This window comes from Trichoderma aggressivum (genome assembly GCF_033847375.1).
Source record: "Trichoderma aggressivum f. europaeum strain CBS 100526 chromosome Unknown scaffold_071, whole genome shotgun sequence".
NCBI classification, from domain to species: Eukaryota; Fungi; Ascomycota; class Sordariomycetes; order Hypocreales; family Hypocreaceae; genus Trichoderma; species Trichoderma aggressivum.
In genome coordinates, this window is record NW_026946437.1 from 82,287 (window position 1) to 108,258 (window position 25,972).

Genomic DNA, 25,972 nt, shown 5'->3' on the forward strand with positions numbered 1-25,972 from the left:
TATGTTTATTCTGTTTAACGCAGCTGTTGCAACACGGGCTTCTCTGCCAAATTCTTCAAGTTCAAGGTTATCAATCACCACCACGGTGCCTTCAATAGCACTAAAAGCAGCTATACTGACAGCATCCATACCAAGCTGCTTTCAGCTGAGCTAGGAGCCACAAGCGCTGCACTTCGTCTCCGTACTCCGCAGAGCTTGATCAATCGGTTGAGCCCCTTCAGCCCTTTGCCAGCTTCACTCGTATCTAAGATGATCACAAAAGTGGGCTAATCAGTTATCCGAACTGGATCGGATATACAGACGATGAAGGGCCGGATGTAGATTGAGCGACCAGCATCATGACAAGTTCTGAAGTACCGAAGAACGTCCGCTCCCAGTGCGACGCTGAGGCCGAAACCAGAAGGAGCAGGCCCAGGTGCATTAGAGGCTATCCGAAAGAGAAAAGTCGGGGAGGAGAAGCAGCTTGGCGGTGATCAAGAATGATTTGGTCTGATGGGAGGCTTACTCTGGGTCACATACGTGTATATCGTATTGCAGTAGTCTCGAAGAAACCTGGTACTTTGTAAGTGGTTGGGCATCGATGGATATCGCACGCAAGCGAACACTCATGACATGTCGATAAGTGTCGGTGTACATACTTGTAGGCGCTCGGAGACCTCACTGTAGGTATGTCTTGAATTGACGATGCTCTATCAGACACAGTGATGTGAATGTTTGATGTTCTGCCCAAAAACGCTCCAATCAGCCGCTGCAAACGAAATGATGCTGGTCCTTCATCAGCACCGGTTTTGACAGGCCGGGGTGTTTCGTCTGTGCTGGGCACCATTGGATGAATTATTCAGCGCGATTCATTTCCAGGCCGCTGAAACACAGGCTCAGGCTCGCGATGGGCGCCATCAAACATAGTGCGACAAGTGCAGAGGCGCCAACAGCATCCCCTTCCATGATCCCTCTTATTTGACAAGTAATCCTTTGGTAGGTACCTATAACTACTAAACTGGGTGCATCGACCGGGTTTGTTCTCGAACGCAAATATTCTTGTTCATTTTTCCTTTTCCGTTTCTTTTTTTCCCCCGCCTAGTCCTTTCTTTGTCCTTTGCATCGCTTTCTTTTCTTCCCCCCCTTGTCCTTGCGTCTGTCCGTTTTCATTCATTGCATCCCGATCGCTGGTTGGTCGGATCAAATCCATTTCAAAGTCATCCGCACTCGCTGCTAGTCTCGAGCCTTGTCGGCCTGTGCAGCTGCCGGACCTGAGCCACTGCTTATTGATTTCTTATTTTATCCCCCTTCTGTACCGCGCTACTTTGGATTCTGCAACGAGCGACCAACCGCGAGAGACTCGCCCACCCATCTTGAGAGACCCTTGGCTTACGCCGTGGCGCTCCTTCTGTCTCTTTCTCTTCTGGGCCTGTCGCACAATTTACAATACTCGGCCGTCCTTCTTTCTCTCCACCCTTGTTCTTACATCGTACGTTTTCTACGGCTAGGAATCAGACAAAAAAACTACGAAATCCTGTTTCTGGTGGAGAGCTGTGACGATAGCGCGGCTTGCTCGGCCAGACGACTTGATTCTGCTGACAAAATCCGGCTCGGCCGAATTATTAAATCCTCACAACCGCCGTGTTGCTTCATTTCCTCCGGGGCCGGTCTCTGGGACAATTACGGCAACTTCTGTCCTCTCTGAGCATCCTTGGCGGCGCCCAATCAATCCATCGTCTCTTCTTCTTGTCCTGTGCAATGCTCGCAGCTGGAAGGTGAAGGATATCTGGAGTTAGCCGCGACCTGACGTCTCCCGCGCCGGTCGCTTCTGTTTTTCTTTTCTTTTCTTTTTCTTATCTGCGAGGGAAATCAGCGGTCTCGACTGCTTAACGACAACGAACCATGGCTCCAAGCTACATCAAGGTCCCCGGGCGGGATAATGATGATACGGGCCTTACGCCCAGGAGCGCACACATGGCGACGACTACTTTGCGCGTTGGTGGAATGACGTAGGTTGCTCTGTTCTGTTTCTAGCTGGACGAATCCTCTTGCCCAAGCATCGCTGACTTGTTTACGTTCTCACAGGTGCGGATCATGCACGTCAGCTGTTGAAGGCGGCTTCAAAGGCGTCAAGGGCGTCGGCACCGTCTCCGTCAGTCTCGTCATGGAGCGCGCCGTCGTCATGCATGATCCCCAGCTTATCAGCGCTGAGCAGGTCCGAGAGACCATTGAGGATACTGGATTCGACGCCGAGGTGCTGTCCACAGACCTGCTCAGTCCGCTTGTCCCTCGATTCTCGGATGTCAAGGGAGATGAGGATCTGGATAGCGGGTTGCTAACGACAACAGTCGCCATTGAGGGCATGACGTGCGGTGCCTGTACTTCTGCCGTCGAGGGCGGCTTCAAAGACCTCCCAGGAGTCAAAAGCTTTAGCATATCTCTTCTTTCTGAGCGAGCCGTCATCGAACACGACCCAGAGCTTCTGCCAACCGAGAAGATCGCCGAAATCATCGAAGACCGCGGCTTTGGCGCCGAAATAGTTGATTCCGCGAAGGCGCAACCCGACAGCAGTACCAAGGCCGAGAACCCATCCAATTCCATCGCTACTACAACTGTAGCTATCGAGGGAATGACATGTGGCGCTTGTACTTCTGCTGTCGAGGGAGGCTTTCAAGGAGTCGAGGGCGTGTTGAAATTCAACATCAGTCTTCTGGCCGAGCGTGCAGTCATCTCTCACGATGTCACAAAGCTCTCCCCAGAGCAAATCTCCGAAATCATCGAGGATCGCGGTTTTGATGCCACGGTTTTGTCCACCGTATACGATACTAACGACCTAGGCAATGCAATTACCACTTCTCAGTTCAAGATTTTCGGTAGCCCTGATGCTGTCGCTGCAAAGGCACTCGAGGATTCGCTGACAGCTCTTCCTGGTATCAAATCTGCTTCTCTTAGCCTGGCTACGGAGCGCCTTTCCGTCACGCACCAACCTGCCGCCATTGGGCTTCGAGGAATTGTCGAAGCAGTGGAAGCGCAAGGTCTCAATGCCTTGGTTGCGGACAGCCACGACAACAACGCCCAGCTCGAGTCACTGGCCAAAACTCGAGAGATTACCGAATGGAGGACAGCATTCAAGGTTTCCGTTGCGTTTGCTCTTCCGGTATTTTTCCTCAACATGATAATACCTATGGCTCTACCAAGCATAGACATCAACAATATCCAGCTGTGTACTGGACTCTATCTCGGCGATGTGGTTTGCCTGCTCCTCACGATACCCGTTCAGTTTGGCGTCGGGAAGCGATTCTATGTTTCGGCCTACAAATCACTCAAGCATCGTTCGCCGACGATGGATGTCCTCGTCATGCTCGGTACATCGTGTGCTTTCTTCTTCAGCATTTTCGCCATGATAATTTCTTTAGTCTTGCCCCCGTACTCTAAGCCCGGTACGATTTTCGATACTAGCACTATGCTCATCACCTTTGTGACTCTTGGCCGCTACCTCGAGAACCGCGCCAAGGGCCAAACGTCAAAGGCTCTGTCTCGTCTCATGTCTCTGGCCCCGTCGATGGCAACCATCTACGCGGACCCCATTGCCGCAGAGAAGGCAGCCGAATCATGGGCCAAGTCAACCGAGGAATCCACCGACACCACGGCCCAACGTTCTGGAAATGCGAATGGCTCAGCACATGAAGAGAGGAACATCCCAACGGAGTTGCTCCAGGTCGGCGACATTGTCGTCATTCGACCAGGTGACAAGATCCCAGCAGACGGTATCCTTGCCCGGGGAGAAACCTATGTCGACGAAAGCATGGTAACCGGAGAGGCTATGCCCGTGCAGAAGCGTATCGGAGACAACGTGATCGGAGGTACCGTCAATGGCAACGGCAGAGTGGATTTCCGTGTCACGCGAGCCGGTCGTGATACCCAGCTCAGCCAGATTGTGAAGCTTGTCCAAGACGCCCAGACTACAAGAGCGCCCATTCAAAAGGTAGCCGACACTCTGGCAGGCTACTTCGTGCCTACGATTCTTCTCCTCGGTCTCCTCACATTCATCGGATGGTTGATCCTCAGCCACTGGATGGACCACCCTCCCATGATTTTCCTGGCCGGTAACAGCGGTGGCAAGCTCATGGTGTGCGTCAAGTTGTGCATCTCTGTGATTGTCTTTGCATGTCCTTGTGCTCTTGGTCTCGCCACGCCGACTGCCGTTATGGTAGGCACCGGCGTGGGAGCGGAGAATGGCATCCTCATCAAGGGCGGAGCTGCGCTGCAGCAAACGACCAAGATCACTCAAGTCGTATTGGACAAGACTGGCACAATCACCCGCGGCAAAATGAGCGTTGCCAAGATGGATTTGGTCTCCCAATGGAATAGCGAATCGCAAAAGAAGATCTGGTGGGCCGCCGTTGGTCTTGCGGAGATGGGCAGCGAGCATCCTATTGGCAAGGCCATCTTGGTAGCAGCAAAAGAGGAACTCTCAATCTATGAGCTTGAGAGTGCCATTCCAGGAAGCGTCAACGATTTCAAGCTTACTGTCGGAAAGGGTATCAACGCCCTTGTCGAGCCTGCTACTTCAGACAGAACTCGCTACAGGGTCCTGGCCGGAAACGTGAGCTTCCTTGAAGATAACGGTGTCGAGGTCCCTAAGAGCGCCATCGAAGCCGCAGAGCAAATCAACTCGTCTGAAAAGAACACACGAGCCAAGTCTGTTACTGCCGGCACCACCAACATCTTCGTTGCCATTGATGGCAAGTACAGCGGTCACCTTTGCCTTTCGGACACAATCAAGGACGGAGCTCTTGGAGCCATCTCGGTGCTGCACCGCATGGGCATCAAGACAGCCATGGTTACCGGAGATCAACGACCTACCGCCCTGGCCGTGGCCGCCCTTGTTGGAATTGCTCCCGAGAACGTCTTCGCCGGTGTCAGCCCCGACCAGAAGCAGACCATTATTCAGGGACTTCAGGAGGAGGGCGAAGTCGTGGCCATGGTGGGTGACGGTATCAACGACTCTCCCGCCCTCGCCATCGCAGACGTCGGCATTGCCATGTCAAGCGGAACGGATGTCGCCATGGAGGCCGCAGACGTTGTGCTCATGCGTCCCGACGACCTGCTCAGCATCCCATCCGCCATCAACCTGACCCGAACAATCTTCTTCCGTATCAAGCTGAACTTGTTGTGGGCGTGCATCTACAACCTCATTGGACTGCCCATTGCAATGGGCTTCTTTCTGCCGCTGGGCCTGCACATGCACCCTATGATGGCCGGATTTGCCATGGCCTGCAGCAGCATTAGTGTAGTGATTAGCAGTCTCATGCTCAAATTCTGGAAGCGACCGCAGTGGATGGACGACGCCTCCGCCGAATACAAGGGCGGCCTGCGCTGGATGAGCGGCACCGGCATCGTCGGCTGGGCCAAGGAGACGTTTGGAAGACTTCGTAGCAAGAACCGCGAAGAGGGTTACGTGGCGTTGGAGAATCTAGAGGAGGTTTAAGCGTACTGTTGATGTGCGTTTTCGTAAAGTGGAGGAATTTGATTGTATATCGGCTGGTGATTTGGCCGGACCAAGGGAGCATAGCACGGGTGTTAGATGATTATGTATGGCGTTTAGGAACAGATATCAATGAGATTTTCCTTCCCTTTGTCACGATACTTGTCTTGTCCCCTGTTTGAAGATTGCTTTAGGAGTGTCGAGCATGTTGTTCCTCCTGCAAGTAAACGCTTTTGATGAAAATGGGTATTGAAATGCGACGCCGCACACATTCTATCTCTTCTGCTCCATTGCCCAGTCTCGATGTTGCATACTTCCACCGAACCGTATCCCACAATGTACAATCCTTCTTGAATACAAGAATGCAAATCCAATACCTGCCCAAACGCCATACACCAGAAAACATGTCGAGCCGTTTATAGAAAGAATCCCCTTGCCAAACTCCATGCGAAAGACGCCAAACCATACCTTGTATCTATATTCCCTCCCCTATTCAAACTTTGGCCATCCTTAGAGACTGCCTAGATGTAGCCCAGACCTTTTCTCTTCCCCTTGGAATAGCACCTTGTTATGAGGCTGACAAAGATCTCGCCAAGGAACAAACTCGCCATTCAAGTCCGTCCATGCCCCGCCGAATTCATCATTCAAATCAGCAGAGACGGGATAATAATTCTTGGGAAGCCATTTCCGCCCGTCAATGAGTTTCTGCGTCAGAGGCCCGCCGGCTTGGGAAGCCTTCACTGCGGCCCTGAGTAGGGATTTGACAAAGGGGTAGAACCATAGAGTGGGATACTCAAGCTCGACGAACTCTTTGGGTCCCGTACAATGCCACAGGCCATAGATATGATTTGTGACGAAGTTGACGCCCAGCTGAACAATGCTAAGCCAGTCCTCCGACATAGATCCAGGATGAGCCTCTGTGATGGCGTCGTACAACTTGCTCAGCGAGGCAGCGACGTTCTCAGGCATTTTTACCGCAGAAGGCTCAATTGTAGATCTCTCTTGGAGGATGTCAGCGGTAAGTCTGGCTGTCAAGTCGGATTCGTTGAACTGTAGATATCCAAAATAAGGCTCGTATCCGGCCTTGGTTTGAAACAGGGCGGACTCGTACTCGATGGCGACGTGATACTCGGTCTTCTGAAAAAGACTCTTTTTAACCGGAATGATCCTGTCTGGTGGACCTGCTGGAACTTTGCCCTCCATCATCCTCGAACGCCAGTATTCCTGCCTGCCCCAGACGTTAGAGAGATAGTACTGATCCGACTCTCTAAACTCGTACGCAGGATCATGAGTCGCCGTGATTTCGTCCATGGTGGCAGTGATATATTTCCTTAGATCACCAATCGGCCCCATGATGGTTCCCGAGTTGAGCCATCGAGGATCGGAATAGATTATTTCCCAACCCCCCTTGTTCGGCCCCCAGGCGGATGGCGGAATGGGTGATTCAGGGGCAGCCCAACAACGGGGCGCCAGAGGGTCGATGGGCCAGCAGATTTTGTCGGGCCCCAGGAAGATGGTCTGGCGAAGACCGCGCTTGTGAAGCTCGCGGACGCTGACGCCGAAACGGTTTGCTAAACGAGCATCGGCACGCTCGGCAATCTGAAAGTATCGCTCGACCATGATCTCTGGCGGTAATTGGATGAGAATGTCGTAGCCATCGACTATGATTGCCAAGTCATCATCCTCTGCAGGTGAAAGCGAGTTAAAATATCGTTCCATGGCCCGCAACTTTGCTAGATGAGTATTTGCCGCGTCGAATTCGTCAACTCCATGCCATCCAAGAAGTGTAGGAACTGGGTAGCGGTTGACCGCCGAGGAAACAAGATTGTAGCAGAAATGCAGGTTGGGTTGGCTGGCTGGAATGAGATAGTGCAGCCTCGAGGTCTTTGGGTTTGAGGAAGAGGCTGAGTCCTGAGGCTGGGAGGAGTGCGAAGATGACGATATCAGGGAAGTTGATATCGTAGAGTTTGACAATCTAGAGCTGTATGGTATCATAGCAATGAGTCCTTCCTGATGGTGGTTGACGTCAGCTCCAGGCGATCACACAAGAACCGTAACAGGACGATACGAAACGACATACATGATCGGTGTACGAATGGTAGCAAAAGGTTATGGCGAGGAATAAAGTAATCAATGCGACAACGAATAAGTTCGGCCGCCTGCGAGACGTAACAATCATGCTAGATGGTAGCAATATCGACCACCAAGCGGCCGCGCGACAGGAAGATTGAATCGGATTAAGAAAATGTTTAGGAGGAGAAAAGGAGAGGAGATAGGAATTGTTTCAGGACAGATAATAAAAATGCTAAAGGATTCGAACGTAGTGCAAAGCACATGTATAACAAGAAGACAAAAGGAGCGGCAGGACCAAAGCACAAGGAGGCCTGTGAGACAGAGATAAACGGGAAGGTCACAGACACATTGACATTTAGATCTTCGAGAAGAAGGGAGAAAAAAAAGAAGAAAAAGTTAGTAAAAGACATGAGGTGATGGCGTCAGCCTTGAAAAGATGGACTTTGATGGAGTCTCATATTCGGCGAGTGCGACTTTGAGACGGTAAGATGATCGTCGCTTAGTCGATCTTTTTCTTTTTTTATAGAACCCATATTAGAGGGTATCAAGAATGTCCCCAAGACAAGCATGTTTCTATGTATATATACTGTGTACATGCAACTTGCGAGGGAACGCGCTCATGATATAAGTTCCTATCGATCCACTTGTGGGAGTTTTTGCAGTTTCAACGTTGTGAGGCCCAGTCTGGATCTTCATGTGGGTTTTCCTTTTTGAAGGATGCCCGGGACGCTAATACAAGGGTAGTGCACTTTTATCTCATTTTCATGATTCAGGGCCCCTAGAGAGATGATTTTCGGGGATTTCGGTAATAAATCTTTTGGAACATGGGCTTTTTTTGGGTGAGTTTTGGTGTTTTGGGGAAATTGGGTGGTGTTATAATTTACAAAGACGCTTGTAGACGAAGCTGCGGAGGTGAGTGTGTGTTGGATGAGGGTGGAACTAAGCCATGGGAAGACGAGATTGGTTATTTTATATTTAAAGATGTGGAAAAAGACGAAATATGATTCTGCTTGACTATAACAGGCAACCATGGCGAATGAAATGTAGTTTTTATGTTGTTGTTGCTGATGGTGTTATAGTTATAGCTACGGTGAAGTGACTCATTCGCCGCCATTTGATCCTTCTAAACAGGCGCTTCCAGCGTTATACCGAGTTGGTCTAAAGTGGCAGATCTTAGCCTCCGTCTTTTATATGTTGCAACACAGCACTCTTTACCTTTCAACAGGGCGTGACTTTTTCACATCCCAGTACACTTTTAATCAAGGCTGAGGGTCAATTGATAAATTCATATTGTCATCTCTGAGCACTTGCACGGGTCAATACAAACTCGTCTGCAATTCTCGTGGCTTATCAAGATCAAGACTCAGCATGCCTCTCTCAATCGAGGCCATCATCAAAGAGTATCCCTACGGACCAGAAGGGGTACAAAGAGTCTCCCGCCGCCGCGTCAAAAACGAAATCGAAATCACCGAACCAGATCCGTCCTGGCCCGAGTCTTTCCAGCTCCTCAAAGACCGCATCATCTCCGCCCTAGGTTCAACAGCCGTCTCAGTTGAGCACGTCGGCTCGACCAGCGTGCCCGGCCTGCCCGCCAAGCCGGTCATCGACATGGACCTCATAGTCGTAGACGTGCTCGACGAGGCCTCGTACGTGCCGCAGCTCGAAGCGGTAGGCTTCCACTTCCTCTTGCGCGAGCCGGCGTGGCATCAACATCGCTTCTTCTGCAACTATGAGCCTTCGGCGAACCTGCACGTCTATGGGCCAGACTGTCCCGAGGCCGAGAAGCACAAGATCTTTCGAAACTGGCTGTCGAAAACCCCGGCTGACAGGGAGATGTATGCTGCGATGAAGAGGGAGGCAGCGGAGGCATCTCGTACAGCTGGCGAGACAATGCACGAATACACTGAGCGGAAGAACGACTGTATCCGAGAGATTCTGGGCAGAGCGTTTCGAGACCTGGGTTATATTCAGTAATGGCACTTGATGTCCTGAAGAAGGCGCTGGGCGGACTGATATCTGAGGCAGAAAAAGAAGGTGAGTATTTATGACGTTTCGACAGAATCACATGTGAAAGAAAACGAATGGTATATGAGTTTGTATTCTTGGTATTTTGTAGAGTGGAAGCTACCTAGGTAGGATATCAGCACTCAAGCAGGGGAAACGATGGCAGTACAGGCGGCTTGATACTGGTGCGGGCGAGACATTTAGAAAGCATTGTTCGATGCTGCCTAGATAATTGATTCTGTCTCTTGTCTGTGTTGTTAGGATGCCAAGTCTCAGCCGTGGAAAGAATGGGTTTCTCCGTATAGAAGCAACCATATTCTGGTGTTTGATTCGACTGCCTGTCATTTATAGCATGAGTACAGCAACAGTTGAGCAGACAACATGGAATCACACGCACTCGACTTCATCAGCAACCACCTCGTTCCATTGCTTGTAACTGCACATGTACGAGCGCCGAAACCCGATGCCCATGCCGTTGCCGTTGCAGAGATTCAAGCATACGGAGTAGACTACATGTACGGAGTAATACAAGCGTGGCCCCTGTGTAGCAGCAATCAGCCGTCAAAACGTTATAATGTCGGGTGCTATATTCTGTCATGATTACTGTCAATTGTATGTGCAAATCTTCACCCCAAGCTCATTTATTTACAAGGGCATTAACATTTTGACATTGACTTCACGAGACTCGTGCCCTCAAACTTAGTACCTAGACTAACAGACGCCAATCACCGCAAAAGGGTTCGGGAGATGGTCCAATCCGGCAGGTTGACGTTTTGCAGATCTGGCGATCCCTCCTGCATGCTCCATTACGAGTACATGGTATATTAAAGCAATTCTTTTTGCATCTCTTTCTCGCCCGTCTAACCTGTAAATTCGAGCGTTGAAATGTTGGAATATCTGTCTGTCTGCCTGCCTGCCGGAGGATGGCTGTGTCTACGGCCCGCGACGGCGGCTGTTTCGGAGATTATTGTGCCGAAGAGGCAAATGTACATGTACGCGCATCTCTCAGTTGACTAACGTGTTTGTAGCACCTTTGAGTTGAAATTTGGCTTTTAAGCTTTTGCCTCTTAGGACGTCACTTCGGTAGGCTGTCTGAATTGCTTCGATTGAGTCTACGTATACATCATGACGTATGTGTGCCGGAACGAGTTGAGGGCATCGTCAGAAGAATTACCACCGTGCGCAACCCTGGAAAATACACGGAGTCTAGCACGCATTGCAGTTACAAAAGGACAGGGGTTTGTGCCTTGTCGAAATCTTACAGGTACGACTGCGCCCCGATGATCTGGTGGCTTTGCGCTGGACCTTGCTCTGTCTGTGTGTCTTGTCTTGTTGGTGTCCTCCAACGGCTACTGTACTTGTGTACCTATCACGGAGGAGGGTTTGCACATACGAGTACTTTGATGCTAGCTAGCTTCGAGTGCCGCAGATGAATCGGGGATAAACTTCATGTTGCCCGGGCCTCGACATGAAATACTCGGTTGACGATCCGTCCGAGACCTCGTTGCCCGCTAACAGAGGCTACCTTGTACAGCAACACAGCACGTATAGACAGAATATTATATACGAAGAGGTATTACATATCAATGCTGCTCTCTCGTATTACCGTTAGCACCTAGGATTAATCATCGTTTTATATTCGGCCTCCTCGTACATATTCAGCAACCTCCGAAGGATCCAGTCGGAACCGGCATCAGAAAACCACATCCAGGCTCCGGTCTCTCCCAGCATCCATCACCCGGCAGCCCAGAAAAACTTCCCGCAAGTCCCCCATCCATCCGTCGAGATCTTCTAGCCAGGCCCTTTGCCAAGACACCAGCGCTGACCTCAAATGTTCCAAGGCCGGCCCCCTGTCATTTCCCAGCCCTCAGCTCCCTCTGCCGCGGCTCGCCATTCGCTGCTGGCCACTGTATGGCGACAGTCCCGAAATCAATCATCTGCCAAGCTGCCGGTGATTGGCTGGAAATCCCCATCGTCGCCAATCAACGCCGCCAAGGTTGGCCCCCCCTGAACATGTCTTTTGAAATGCCCTGCAATCGACGGATTCTGCGATGGATTAGTGGTGGAATTGGACTGTTGCAGTGCAGTGCAGTGTACGAGTACAAGTACGGAAAGTCTCACTTTCTCCTGCAGTGCAACTTCACCCACATGTGGGCTCCAGCACTCGCACAGTGCGGCTGCCCTCGCCCGCACGCACAGACGCAAGCAGCCACAGCGCCCCCAGCAGCTCCGTCCAGGCGTCTCTAGCGCTCCTCAAGCCCGCTAGCTGGCCCCAGCCGACCCAGTGCTAACTTGGAACTCCTCGCTCCTATTTCCCAGGCGTTCCGCGCAGCGACTAACTGAACCTTCAATCTCACAGTCCACGCCACTTTTCCTCCTCCGTCCTTGTACGCAAGCCGTCCTGCTCCTCCTCCTCCACCACCTCCCATCTTCTCAGCAGAGACAGCAAAACAAAAACAAAAAAAGACGTCCGTCGAGGAGCTTGTCCACTCCGTCTTTTGCGTCTCTAGGTTGTCGCTCGCTCTTGTACCCCGCCTACGCCTTTTTTTTTGTGTCCTGTCTTGGAGGTTTCAAAGGCGTCGTCCCCCAGCCGGCTCGCCTCGCTTTCTCGCTTTCTTACATCCTTGAGCCCTACGAATTGCACCGTATACGAGCACTCCGCACGCGACTCCTTCGTATTCATCTCTTGCTCTCCCGCTCCGTCAGCCTTTCCAGACCCGGCCGGCTATCCACTACCGACTTCTCCCCCGTTTCAGCCTGTCCGAATTATGCTGGCAGTGCTACTTTAAGCTGCTTGAGCGCAATACGTAATCCTCAAAACTTCAACCTCGCACGCCCGGTTGCAACGACAACAACTCGCCCGTCATGTCTAGGCGCTCCCAAGACGTCGCTCTCCTGTCTCCCGACGAGCAGGATCTCAAGCACGATCTCGAGTCCGGAAAGATCCAGAGTGAATCCAAGGACCAGAACATTGACCATGAATACTCAATACCCAGCGCCGTCAAGTTCACCTGGCTTGGAACCTACTTTTTCTTCTCTCTCATCCTGACGCTCTACAACAAACTCGTCCTCGGCGTGGTATGTCCATGGCTCTCGCCTTGATCACCTCAATCTACGTTTGCCCTCTGTTGGCTGCTGATACTAATTTCGCAAATCTAGTTTCACTTCCCATGGCTGTTGACCTTCCTCCACACCTTGTTCGCCAGTCTTGGAACATATGCCATGCTGCAGATGGGCTACTTCAAGCTATCACGCCTCGGTCGTCGCGAGAACCTTGCCCTCGTCGCATTCAGCGCCCTCTTCACCGCCAACATTGCCGTCTCGAACCTTTCCCTCGCCATGGTCTCGGTTCCCTTCTACCAGACGATGCGCATGCTTTGCCCCATCTTCACCATCATCATCTTCCGCGTGTGGTACGGCCGAACATATAGCACAATGACATACATGTCTCTCATTCCTTTAATCATTGGTGCCGCCATGACCACCGCCGGTGAAATGAGCTTCTCTGATGCCGGCTTCCTCCTAACCATTTTGGGCGTCGTCCTCGCCGCTCTCAAGGTACGTTTCGAGCACTGTCTCAAGTTTCACAGGAATGGAAAAGGGCTAACCACGTGTACCAGACGGTCGTCACCAACCGGTTCATGACCGGTTCACTGGCCCTCCCGCCCGTCGAGTTCCTTATGCGCATGTCTCCCCTTGCTGCGCTCCAGGCTCTGGCCTGCGCCACGGCCACCGGCGAGGTAGCTGGCTTCCGCGAGCTTATCAAGACCACCGATATTTCCGTGGTCCCTGCAACTGCTTCTCTGGCCGGCAACGGTTTCCTGGCACTGCTTCTCAACATTTCGTCCTTCAACACCAACAAGTTGGCCGGTGCTCTGACCATGACAGTTTGCGGCAACCTCAAGCAGTGTTTGACTGTCATGCTCGGCATTTTCCTGTTCAACGTCACTGTTGATTTCCTCAACGGGGCGGGCATGGCCGTCACCATGATGGGCGCCGCCATCTACAGCAAGGCCGAGTTGGACAACAAAAACCGGAAGAAGCAGCAGGAGGCGGTCTTCAAGCCCACCGAGCAGAGGTAGCGGCCATTTGGCTACTTCAACGCTTTTAACATTTTGACATAACCTTTTTTTTATTGACGATATACTACGAAGATGGATATTTGAGAAACGCGCTTCAAGTAATTGGTGGGGTCAAGAAATCAGTCCCCGCTCATAACCTTGCCGCGAGACGGAGATGCTTCTGACGCCTGAATAGGCGCCATGTTTTAATATACACATTTGTCTATTCGCTGTCGATCGCCGGCAGCTACAGGAAGATATATCAGTGGACTGCGAAAGTTATCACCATCAGACGGGACATGGCGTTATGGAGATGTGAAACTGGCAACGCAACAAAGAACTTGTGTGTATCAGCGGGTGTTGTGCGACAAGAAAAAAACTGTCTTTAGGATAGCTTGAGGCATGGCTCTTTTTTTTCCTTATTTAATATTGGTTATTTTTTTTTCTCTCCCCTTTTTGGTTCTATTTTCTTGTAACAGCACCATTATTATGCGGTTATACGCGATACACATATGAAATAGATGAGAAACTTGAAAGAAATAAAAGATGCTAGCTCTTGGATATCAATATGACGTGCTGATCTCGGCCCTAACACGACTGATGAAACTGCTGCGCTTCACTTCAATAATATCTGTCTTTTTTAATGTTTGCAGTTTACCAAATAAGACGAAACCTGTGCCACAACAAATTCAAGAAAGAAGAACAAGAAGAACAGATTCCGAAAATGCTGTCGCAATCCCGGGAATCGGCAGTGGGAAAACGCCACCATTACCAAGATGCAATTTGCACCTGCATGAGCGCGCCGAGCTATTGAACGGGGGGCTGTTTTGAACCCGCTGCTAGACTAGCTCCTTTACTAGAGGTTTTTTTTTTTTTTTTTGGTTGTTGGACGCGCGGGAGGGAATTGGCAGTTTTTCTTCATGGAACCGGTCAGAAGGGAGGGGCTTGCGTAATTGGTGCCGATAGGGGTCGGAGGGACGGGGATTGTTTGGTGCGATGGGGGGGGGGGGGGGGGGGGGGGTTGTGGACTGGGAATTTTTGGAAGGGAAATATCTGGTATTTTTGGGGTTCGTAGGGCTGATGATGGTGATGCTGTGTTACGTACGAGGATACTATACTTGTGAAGGATGTTGCGAGTTGTATCTTCACAAGGTGTGGTTTGTTAAGGCAGCTGGATAGGTAGGATATACTGTTTAGATGACATATCGCCGTGTCTTGTAATGTGCTCTGTACGCCCCCGAGTTATCAGCGTCGCATTACTATTAAACCGGTTTGTACATATGTGTGCCAAGTTGAAAGCTATCAAACGCTGAGAGACCCCCAGCCCAACTCCCTGAAAATCATCCATCGCTTAGTACCAAAAGTCTAGGCTGTATATCACGGACAGCTCAAGAGAAGAAATAATGTACCTATAAAACTCTGCAAATTAGTAGGCAAAGAAAACGCAACGCCAGAACATGTACGGAGAACTGCAAAGCCCGGCAGCCCGGAAAAAAAAAGGCAAAATGGATCCTTTTTCACAAGTCCGCACAAGCAAATCAAATCAATCCACGTCCTCCATCTGGCCGTCGTACCGCAATCCCGAGCCGCTGCCATGCCTCAGATGCCAAATGCCGCGCCTTACATCCTCAAACGAGGCCTGGTCCTCCAAGCCTAGAGCGCGGGCCAACACCTCAAGATCGCTCGAGCCCAGGGCCGCATATTTTGTCCCGTCAACCGGCATCGACAGCATGGCAGGGTTGCCTTGGGTGCTCCACGTCACGTCAGATCCAGAGCACCTGGTGCCGTTGTTCCCGCCTTCTTCGTCATTGCGTTTGCTCTTCTCGAGCATGGCGAAGCGAAGGCCCACTTCAGTAACGGTGACGAGGATGCTCAGGACAATCAGAGCTATGACGATCCATGTGATGTAGCTCATCTTGGCATCGGCGTCCGAGTCGGAGAGAATCTCTGCGAGATCCAAAAACACGCGGCAGCGCTCGTTGAGGACTTTGATACGAAGGTCGATTTCCAGGTACTCGCGGATGGCTTCGTACAATGGATGCAGAGTAGGCTCAGAATCCCAAAAGAAATTAGGCACGTCGAGGATATTTGATGCTATTACGGCATGTTAGCTGAAGTTCTCTGCTCAAAGCAGATGGATGGGTAGGAGGAGAATGCACATACAAAGATTAATATCCACACGGCTCTTGAACAGCCGACCCATGATCTTGACGATTTCCGTCCTCGTCATGCCCAGCTCTCCTGTCAAAGCCAGTGTCTTGGGGACGTGCTGCGCATCAAGCATCGTCTCGCCCATCCTCTCCTCGAAAAAGCACAGCTTGGTACTCTGCGCAATCGCATGGCTAATAGTCAGCTTGATCATATGATCCGATCGGGGCAGCAACGTAATCATGTCGTTGAAGATTCGCGGCCGCTGCACATTGGGACTATATTCGAAATGGAATTCTTCCGTCTCATAATCGCCCTGGTCCAAGGGTCGTGAAAGCAGGTTGACGCCGTCCTCGGCATCGGCAAAAGTGAGATCCGCCAGAATGTCCTTTTCTTGGTGCTCCGTAAAATTCCAAAACACAACCACTCCGTACGAGAAGACGAACATCTCTGCAAAGTTCTTTGCATCAGGCGCGAGGCGGCTCATATGGGAGGCAATGCCGTCGTCGATGGGAGGGTATGAGCCTTGTGGTGACAAAAGACCATCGTCTGGCGGTGAAGAAGGATCGGCAAACGCAGAAGGCCGTCTCTGGCCATTGCTGGAGTCTTCGGAAGCAGAAGTAAAAGCGTCGTGGTCAAAATAACCCTCGTGGTGATCTCGCTGTTCGCTACGCTCGATTTCCAAGTCCAGCACAGTTTTTCCTGTCCCGGGCGTCTTCAGTATTGGTCGACTGCGTACTCTGTAGCCTTCAATCCCGTTCATCAGCGGGAGGGCGTATATGGCATAAAGACAGTCATCGTAGAGCTTGGTCTTGGCCTCGTGTTTCTTCCTCAAAAACTCCGCCGTCTCTTTCGTCTTGAACGCTTGCGCAGTGCAGTATGCCGTCAGCCGACTGACTTTGTCCGTCCTCTGCACTTTGGGTAGCCGTTCTGCATAACTCTTGCCACGGATACCGCCCCTTTTCCGGAGCACATCCAGCTCCTCGTCTCTCAACGGCCGATGGGCCTCATCCTGTAAGCTCAAGTTGATCGCCGCCTCTCCCTCGAATTCCTCGTCTTCTTCATTCTGTTCATCGGTGACGGGCAGCAGCACAAGCTTTTCGCTGATTTTGGTAGTTCGCGAGGGGATCGGCTTGCCGGTGCGAGATGGGATGTTTGGCAGGCCGCCGGCCGTGATGCGTCGATTGCCCGAAGGAAGGCCGCCAGAAGTATGCGGCCTCTGTGTTGGCATCGGCGGCCCTCGAGGCTGGCCCGAAGGAATCTGGGAGTCGTGCTGGAGAATGTTGTCAACCGTCATGAATCGCATCGGCGTCCGCCCAGGGGCACCAGACGAAGTCCCAGGGCGCCGTGGCGATCGTCGCTGGTCCGCCCTCTCTCTTGCATCCGTGACCTGGTTCGACAATGGTCAGTTGATGGCAATTCGCCGCATCAATTGAGCGCTTCCGAGCTCGATGGCGGTCTTGACGTACTAGGACGGAAGGTCTCTGTTGCTTCGCGGACATGATGGACACCGACGCCAACTTGGCTCTGGCGGATACAAAGACGATTTCCTGCCTACTCTATGCAATGAAACGATGCAAGCTGCTGATTCCGTGAGGTGCGAAAGACGCGGAGCCGTCAATTCGATTGCCGTGCAAAGTTGAGCCGCGTCCGAAAATCTGAAGGTTTGACGGTCGCCAGCTTTGCTGCTAGCGGCGATGGTGACCTCATACCTGGTGCAGCCCCAATTTTGCGTGCACTTGTTCAGTGCTTTACCGTTAGATGGAGCTACCCTGGAGCTGGGAGAAATTTACTTGTTTGCTGCTTTTCAGCCTCTAGTAGGCACATCTTACTAAGACGAGAGTTGACAGTTTATCATAGGATGAAATCTTTATTTGAGGGCAGAATTTCTTCTTACTGGTGGATATTTCCTATCTTTGGTTATTGGGGCAGCTGAAGAGATGGTTCGTGGTACGTGACCGGGAAAAGTGGCACCGGCTGGGAGTGGATTGAGAGTCTTTAGGAATCTTGGAGCTACACCTTGTCGGTGTCATGTTGGCCAATAGCACATGAAACACACCGTAAGTTTGGTGAGATCATATGGCACTAGTTTTAGAGTTGAAGGCGTCTCGATTGGCTGCTCAAGGGGGGGTTTGCCGTTATGCTTGTCTATAGCGTCAGACAACATGCATTGAATACCTTTGCGATGCTTCCAGATTGAAGTTGTACCATAGGCTCTTTATCCTTTTTCTGCAGAACATCATGTTGCATTTATTTAACAGGTATTTGAGCAGGTTCGTAGATGTAAAGACACCTAATCGTGTCATTTCTTCTCGTCCAACCCTGTCCGGAACTCAGGAGCATCAACCGAGAAAATCACCTTCTCCACCCCTATTCCAGCATCCGGCCGGGAAGCTTGGACTCTGTCATTAAAATCGCCATATCGGATCCCTACTCCATCGTTTTAGATATATTTGCCTCGTGATTTGCCTGCAGAAGCATGTGCGAATACAGAATGCAAGCAAGCAAAGCAAGCATGGCTTACAGCTACAGCGGTCTTGAGGGCGCTGCGCTGATGAAAACTGGAGACGCCGGGCAGCCTCAGCCAATGACACGGCGCCAAAGCCATCGTTGCTAGGCGGTTGTCCCGGCTGTTTGTTTACATTCGCTGCCCAACGGCAATGCAGCACAGCACAGCTTTAATGCAACACAGACCCCGCGCTGTGGTTATCCCCTGCTCTGCTCTGCTCTGCCGGCGCTTCCAGTTCCAGGTACTGTAGCTGCTGTTAGCACAGGTAAATATTATTGCTCGGGAAAATCAAGAAACGAAACGAAAAACATCCATCTGTGACGGCATCCGCATTGCTGGAGCGGCATCTGGGCTCAAACTCGGACTCACACACACACACCGGCGGCTCCCTTTTGTTGACACTGCACTGGGCCCTCCCCATGCGCATGTCTTAAAAGTCTATTCTTTTCTTTCTTGCCTCGCGCCGGTTGCTCGCATTCCTTTCATCTGAACCTCCAGCCATCGCAGGAAGGATGTCTTGATAGCGCTGCACAGAGTTTTTTTTTCTAATACCCCCCCCAGAACAACACAAGCATAGACGCGATATAGGCGCTTACTATAGCCTCAGCCCCGACTGGGCGAGACAGCATCCGCCAACATGTCGTCGTATCGAAACAGTCCCCGGCGAGACTCCCACATCGATCTGTCTGCCGCCAACTCCAGCATCAATCGCAACAACTCAACAACGTCATCGGCATCCTCCGGCTACTCCTACTCCTCTGAACACAGCGCCCATAGCCAGTCCACGTCCGCGAGTAGCATTTACGGATCGGTTGGCCACAAGCGCGGCCAGAGCGATGTCATGTCCAGAGCACGACTCTTCGAGGCCGGCGACACGAGCGGCGCCAGTTCTAGCAGAGGCCAGGATAACATATATGGCTCAGTCCGGCAATCGCTTCGCCCGCTGCCGCGAACCCCAACGGCCTCTTCCATCGGAGCCCCAGCGGCACCACCTCATGGCTCTAAGGCGCCGCGTGAGAGAGGCCAGAGCATAGACATTGGCCGATTGTCACTGTCCCAGAACGATGGCGTCGTCGCCTCGCCCACAGTGCCCTCGCGACCTCTGCCAGCACGGCCAACCTCCATGTACATGTCTCGAGCCGAGCCTGCGATTCCGGAAGATGCAGTCATGGCGCCGACGCACCATGGCCATTCTCACTCCCACAGCGCTCATATAGCCCGCCCTGATCTTGAGCGGCTGGGTCGATCTTCCACAAGCCAACTCCGGACGCTCTCCCAGCTTGCAAAGTCCGAGGACGCCGAGGACTTCAAAATCAACTCGCCTACGCAAGAGGTGGCTGGGCTTCGAGGCCGCCGTAGGCTGCAGCGTACCGATAAGACAGCTGGCCGCTCCAAGACAAACTATACATGGGAAGGGCGCAATTGGATGGACAAGCAGCGCAGGTTCCTCCAGGCCTACGAATACCTTTGTCACATTGGTGAGGCCAAGGAGTGGATCGAAGATGTCATCCAGCAGACTCTCCCACCCATTGTTGAGCTGGAGGAGGCATTGCGAGATGGCGTTAGGCTGGCAGAAGTGGTGGAATCCCTAAACCCCGAGAGACGTTTTCGGATATTTAGAAACCCAAAGCTGCAGTTTCGACACTCTGACAACATTGCCATTTTCTTTCGATACCTGGACGAAGTGGAGCTGCCCGACCTCTTCCGTTTTGAGCTTATAGATCTCTACGAGAAGAAGAATATTCCCAAGGTCATCTACTGTATTCACGCTCTGAGTTGGCTTCTCTTTCGCAAAGGAATTGTTGATTTCCGCATCGGCAACCTTATCGGCCAGCTGGAATTCGAGCATCATGAATTGGAGGCAATGCAAAAGGGGTTGGACATGCTCGGTGTTAACATGCCTAGCTTTGGCAACATGGGCGCTGATTTTGGCGTTCCCGAGCCCGAGCCCGAGCCCGAGCCCGAGCCTGAAGAAACCGAAGAAGAGAGGATCGAGCGCGAATTGGCAGAGAACGAAGATGTCATCATCGACTTCCAGGCACAGCTTCGTGGCGCGCTGCTCCGACTGAAGCTTGGGGAGATGATGCAAGGCTTCTGGGATGAGGAGCAGTGGCTGATTGACCTGCAATCAAGGATACGAGGCAACTTTACCCGCGAGGTTATGAACTATCGAATGCAGATGAGGCAGTCCGCCATTCTCGTCCAGAGCCTTGTCCGTGGATACCTTGTTCGCAAGGGGCTCAAGAAGAGCGACCAAGCCAGGAAAGCTGCAGAGCCTGCTATTTTGGCCTTCCAGAGCATGCTTCGAGCGCAAAAGGCACGTAACGAGATGCAAGGCCTCAAGTCTACACTGTCTCGTTGTGATGCCCCGATTAGGGCAATTCAAGCCATGTCAAAGGGCTTTCTGCTCCGCAAATCTCAAAATGTGCAGCAGCAGGAGACGAAGGCGGCCGCCGGGGAAGTCCAAAATCTTCAGGCGCTTGCCAGGGGAATGCTGGCGCGGCACAGAATCAGCAAGGACGTGCAGGAGACGAAGAAGGCCGCCAACGAAGTCCAAAAACTTCAGGCGCTTGCCAGGGGAATGCTGACGCGGCACAAAATCAGCAAAGACGTTCAGGAGACGAAGAAGGCCGCCAAAGAAATCCAAAACCTCCAGGCGCTTGCCAGGGGAATGCTGACGCGATACAAAATCAGCAAAGAACTGCGCGAGCTTGAAGAGCACACCCCAATGGTTGCCAGCCTGCAGGCCGCCGTCAGGGCTGCACTGGTTCGTGCAAGAATCGAACAGCAACAACAAGATCTCCACTCCTTCACAGACGTATTCACCTCCTTACAAAGTGCGATCCGCGGCCGCGCCGCCCGAGATGAACAAGAGGTTCTCAAGGCCGAGCTGGCTCAACATGTACCTGCTATTGGACAACTTCAGGCTGCAATGCGAGCTGCCGCCGTGAGGAGGGAAATTACAACTCGCCTCGATGACTTGAAAGAGAACGAACCTGCCATTATTGAACTCCAAGCACATATCAGGGCCATGTTTGAGAGGCAAAAGGTGTTGGCAATTCAAGACCAACTTGATGCTGAAGAGCCGGCAATCATCGACCTGCAAAGCCACATCCGAGGTTTCCTGTGCCGTCAGTATCACTATGACTTGTTAGATGAACTGTCATCCCATGACGCAGAGACCGCCGAGTTCCAAGCCATCCTCAAGGCCATGATGGAGCGAGCGAGAATTGACGACCTACTCACGGAGCTCCTCGAGGAAGAAGATTCCATCGTCATCTTCCAAGCAGCCGCCAAGGCTTTCCTCATTCGACTTCGCTTCGAGGAGAAGAAGCGATTTTACGAGGAGAATATGAGAAAGGTCATCAAGATCCAGAGTTTTGTGCGTGCCAAAGTGCAAGGCGAGGCGTACAAGAGCCTCACTACGGGCAAAAACCCGCCCGTCAGCGCTGTCAAGAACTTTGTGCACCTGCTCAACGATAGCGACTTTGACTTCAATGAAGAAGTCGAGTTTGAGCGGATGCGGAAGACGGTGGTCCAGCACGTGCGGCAGAACGAGATGTTGGAGCAATACATCGATCAACTGGATATCAAGATTGCTCTCCTGGTCAAAAACAAGATTACTCTGGATGAAGTCGTGAAACATCAGCACACTTTTGGCGGAACCTCGATGGGTCTGCTGGCCAACTCTACGATCGCGTCAACCAACCAGTTTGATCTCAAAGCGCTCAACAAAAGCTCCCGAAAGAAGCTGGAGTCTTACCAGCAGCTGTTTTTCAGTCTCCAGACGCAGCCCCATTATCTTGCCCGCCTGTTCAAACACATCCGCGTGCAGGTGACGGCCGAAAAGGACAGCAGGCGCATTGAGCTTCTTATGATGAGTCTCTTTGGTTACGCCCAGAAGCGACGAGAGGAGTACTACCTTTTGAAGCTGATTGCCCGATCAATACGGGAGGAGGTTGAAAGCTCAGCAAGCGCGCTGGAGTACTCTCGAGGCCATTACTTTTGGACCAAGCTGCTTGCTAACTACACACGGTCCCCGCGGGATCGCAAGTATCTCCGGTCCCTCTTGGGGCCCTTGATTCGCGATAACATCATTGAAGACCCGGCACTCGATCTGGAGAGTGACCCTATGCAAATCTACCGATCTGCCATCAACAATGAGGAGCTGCGGACAGGAAGGCCCGATCACCGGCCTCTGGATGTCCCCCGCGAAGTTGCCATCCGCGATCCGGAGACACGACGCCTCTTCATCGACCACTTGCGAGACTTGAGAGAGATTTGCGACCAGCTGTTCTCGTCTTTGGAAGAACAAGTGCATAAAATGCCCTATGGTCTCCGGTTCGTCTGCAGCGAAATGTTCCAGGCCCTGCGCCAGCACTTCACGCGTGAGCCGCCAGAAAACTTGCTGCAAATGGTGTCCCATTGGCTGTGGAAGTTCTACCTCCAACCTGCCGTCACCATGCCCGAAAACGTGGGCGTCATTGACAAGTCGCTCAGCCCACTTCAGAAGAGGAACCTGGGCGAGGTTGCCAAAGTAATTGGGCAAATCGCTCTGGGCCGGCCATTTGGCGGCGAGAACATCTATCTCCAGCCCCTGAATGCCTTCATCGGCGAATCCATGGAGCGCCTGCAGCAGATCACCAACGACCTCATCAACGTGCCGGATGCCGAGAGAACGTTTGACATTGACGAGTTCAACGACCTGTACGCGAAAAACAAACCTACCTTGTACGTCAAGATGTCGGATGTCTTTGCCATTCACAATCTGGTGGCGCAAGAGCTCATGGTCATGGCTCCAACCCGGGATGACGTCCTGCGCGAAATCATGCAAGATCTGGGTAGCGCCAAGAGCAACGAGAGTGAAATGAGTGCGGCAGGATCGGCGGATATTCAGATGTTCCTGACCCCCAGGCTTCACGACCTTGAGGACCCCGAGGCGGATGTCAAGGCTTTGTTTATGGAAACAAAGCGGTGCGTTTTGTACATTATTCGAGTGCAAACCGGAGCCAATCTGCTGGAAATCTTGGTAAAGCCGATCACGGTTGAAGATGAGGAAAAATGGGAAGCACTTCTCCGAGAGGATTTTGCGGATAGTAACTCGCGAGGGGCGTATTCAGACACTAAGATGGCTGACATCACCTCCATGTCCTACTACGATCTCAAGCGAACGGCTTTGGAAAACATTATGCAACTGGAGCAGATGGGGAGGATTTCAAAACAGAACCAGTACCAAGACGTGCTCAACGCCATTGCCAGCGATATCCGGACCCAGAGCCGCAGGCGTGTTCAGAGACAGCGAGAATTGGACGGCGTGCGCCTGACGCTGGCTAACTTGAACGAAAAGGCCAAATACCTGGAGCAGCAGCGCAAAAGCTACGACGATTACATTGAGCAGTCAATGAAGACACTTCAGAATAAAAAGGGGTAAGTACATCTTTTTTTACGCAGTGTGTGTTGTTAAGGCATTGAGAAGCTAACGGTGAGATGCAAAACAGACGAAAGAGGTTCCTCATGCCCTTCACCAAGCAGTATAATCATCAGCGAGAGCTTGAACGTAGTGGCCGGGTGCCAAAGTTTGGAAGCTACAAGTACAGCGCGCGGGCACTGTCGGAAAAGGGCGTTTTGGTGTCATGGAGCGGAACGGCCGACCGCGAATGGGACAAGATTGACATCACAATCTCGTGCGACCAGGTCGGCGTGTTTGCCATAGAGGGCACGCGAAGCCATATCCAGATGCCCGGAGCAACAGCTCAAGTACCGATCGAGGACATGCTTCAGGCACAGTTTGAAGCGCACCAGTTCATGACGCTGTTTGAGGGCACCCTCAAGCTCAACGTGAACCTGTTACTGCATCTTATTTACAGGAAGTTTTACCGTACACAGTGATGGAACAACACCTGATGAATGGGGTTGGGCCGCTGATGGTGTGGTCATCTTCCAAAGAACGTTGGAGCGAGGCGAAACTGAATATGCACGGTGTTTGACGGAGTTGGGATTTTACTTTTTTTTTTTTTCTGAAAGACTGGCTGGGCGGGATTCAATATATCCAGGGAAACTAACCACCTAAACTATACATGACTGAATATGCGCATGCAGCTTATGGACATGGGAAATGATGAGGAGGGGAGGCAAAAAGGGGAGAAGGGCGGGCAGGCAGGGTGAGAGTATGATAATCGTCATCATCATTGTCATCGGTTACATATAGTAGATTCTTCTGCTGTAGGATACTTTTTTCTTCTTCTTGTATTTTGCTTTGCTCTGATGACGATGAGTCTTGGATGGGGGAGGGGAGTGACTCTTTGGGTTGAATATAAGAAGTGATGAGTAATTTTACGTGCTTGATGTGTATATCGGTGTATATGTGATGTCAAGTGAAATCAATGGCGCGTAAGATGATTATTGGAAAAAACAGAGATCGGATCGTGATCATCTGGTATATGCCTGCCCAAAAGTAATATCGTGAGCTGACAGAGTAAATGTTGTGGTGCCTAAGCTTTTACATGTATCGGATAGACTCATAAGTTTATGTATCATCAGTTGAGTCGAATCAAGACTCTATGATAGTCGTGTAGGTCTTTGTCCCGATCATGCCGCACTCGAGTCAGAGTTGGCGGTGAGTTTTCTCATAGTTTTGACCGAAACAGCTGACTTTTGACGCTCATCTCTCATTATTCTCGAGTCTGAGAGGCGGTTAATCAAAGAGTCTTGAGGGCGTCGTCAGCGGCATGAAACGCCTCTCAGCCGGTGCATTGTGATCGACAGATGGCTAGATCACTATAGCACGGATTTCAGGGTCCTTTTTTTGCTTCTAAGAGAAATACGAAAGGTGTGCTTTTGTCAGCTTCCATTGCCACAAGCTTAGTTTCCTGTCTTTCCCCCCACATGCAGCAAAGCAATTAGCCTATACAGTCCTCGGGCAGCCAAGATTATACGGTGCTTGTGTATTGGTAACGCAGCAGCATCCGCTTCGCACGCCTACAGAGGTCTGGATCACGCAATCGGTGGGAATATGAAGGCAAAAGGTGGGAAGCGGATCATTTTTGAAAGACCCGTGGGGGAAGGGCGGGATTGACCAACCAGAGGATGGGCGATGCCGAATTGAGTAGTTTCTTCCAAGGGTCCTGAGGGGGAAAATAAATAGTAATGAGGAAAATCACTTGGATACGGAGCAGTAAGTAAGTGCGGATCCAGGTATAAAGTACGCTGGGCTGGTGAGAATGGAATTATCTGGCGCTTGCGCAGGGGAGATTGGGCTTGAATGCTGCTGGTGCGTCCATGTGACCCCCGAAAATGGGCTCGGCAAATATTTAGTAGGACCAGCGATAAGCGTTTTTGTTGTTGTTGGGACTTTTCGGGTCGTCGCTTATTATCGCGTTGAGGCTACACAAAAAGAAGAGAGGGAAAATGAGACTTGACGACGACAGGGTTGCAACCCACGATAATGCTGTGCCAACCACTCGAGTTTTTATTTTTTGGCTTGTCTGTGTCAAGTCGGCCCTCGCACCACATCGGACGGAGCAGCTGGAATGGGAACAATGGCCACAAAAGTCTGTTTGCCTGATTAGCCGCTGCTGCAACGCAACAAGTCTTGTCTGACGGATCTAATTTTATGCACCAAGGTGAGGTGAGGTTGGGATGCGTACAGTGTCGGGAGAAGCTGGGAATGAGAAACTAGAACTAGTCGCTTCCATCTCGCATGCAGTCTCT

The 25,972-nt window shown here is 51.6% G+C and overlaps 6 protein-coding genes across 6 annotated transcripts; 4 read left to right on the plus strand and 2 right to left on the minus strand.

Moving 5' to 3' along the window:
- Positions 1–1,881: 1,881 nt before the first annotated feature.
- Triagg1_10351 (uncharacterized protein) lies at positions 1,882–5,470 on the plus strand (the record flags this gene model as incomplete). Its single annotated transcript, XM_062894413.1, has 2 exons — positions 1,882–1,988; positions 2,065–5,470. 2 exons carry the CDS (start codon positions 1,882–1,884, stop codon positions 5,468–5,470), a joined length of 3,513 nt encoding a protein of 1,170 aa, XP_062750702.1.
- A 507-nt stretch (positions 5,471–5,977) lies between these two features.
- Triagg1_10352 (uncharacterized protein) lies at positions 5,978–7,186 on the minus strand (the record flags this gene model as incomplete). Its single annotated transcript, XM_062894414.1, has 1 exon — positions 5,978–7,186. One exon carries the CDS (start codon positions 7,184–7,186, stop codon positions 5,978–5,980), a length of 1,209 nt encoding a protein of 402 aa, XP_062750703.1.
- A 1,722-nt stretch (positions 7,187–8,908) lies between these two features.
- Triagg1_10353 (uncharacterized protein) lies at positions 8,909–9,514 on the plus strand (the record flags this gene model as incomplete). Its single annotated transcript, XM_062894415.1, has 1 exon — positions 8,909–9,514. The coding sequence occupies one exon, from the start codon at positions 8,909–8,911 to the stop codon at positions 9,512–9,514; it is 606 nt and encodes a 201-aa protein (XP_062750704.1).
- A 2,895-nt stretch (positions 9,515–12,409) lies between these two features.
- Positions 12,410–13,626, plus strand: Triagg1_10354 (uncharacterized protein; the record flags this gene model as incomplete). Its single annotated transcript, XM_062894416.1, has 3 exons — positions 12,410–12,622; positions 12,704–13,102; positions 13,165–13,626. 3 exons carry the CDS (start codon positions 12,410–12,412, stop codon positions 13,624–13,626), a joined length of 1,074 nt encoding a protein of 357 aa, XP_062750705.1.
- A 1,522-nt stretch (positions 13,627–15,148) lies between these two features.
- Triagg1_10355 (uncharacterized protein) lies at positions 15,149–17,255 on the minus strand (the record flags this gene model as incomplete). The annotated part of the gene is made up of 3 exons (XM_062894417.1): positions 15,149–15,699; positions 15,769–17,143; positions 17,223–17,255. The coding sequence occupies 3 exons, from the start codon at positions 17,253–17,255 to the stop codon at positions 15,149–15,151; spliced, it is 1,959 nt and encodes a 652-aa protein (XP_062750706.1).
- A 1,644-nt stretch (positions 17,256–18,899) lies between these two features.
- Triagg1_10356 (uncharacterized protein) lies at positions 18,900–24,151 on the plus strand (the record flags this gene model as incomplete). Its single annotated transcript, XM_062894418.1, has 2 exons — positions 18,900–23,689; positions 23,761–24,151. The coding sequence occupies 2 exons, from the start codon at positions 18,900–18,902 to the stop codon at positions 24,149–24,151; spliced, it is 5,181 nt and encodes a 1,726-aa protein (XP_062750707.1).
- Positions 24,152–25,972: the final 1,821 nt, after the last annotated feature.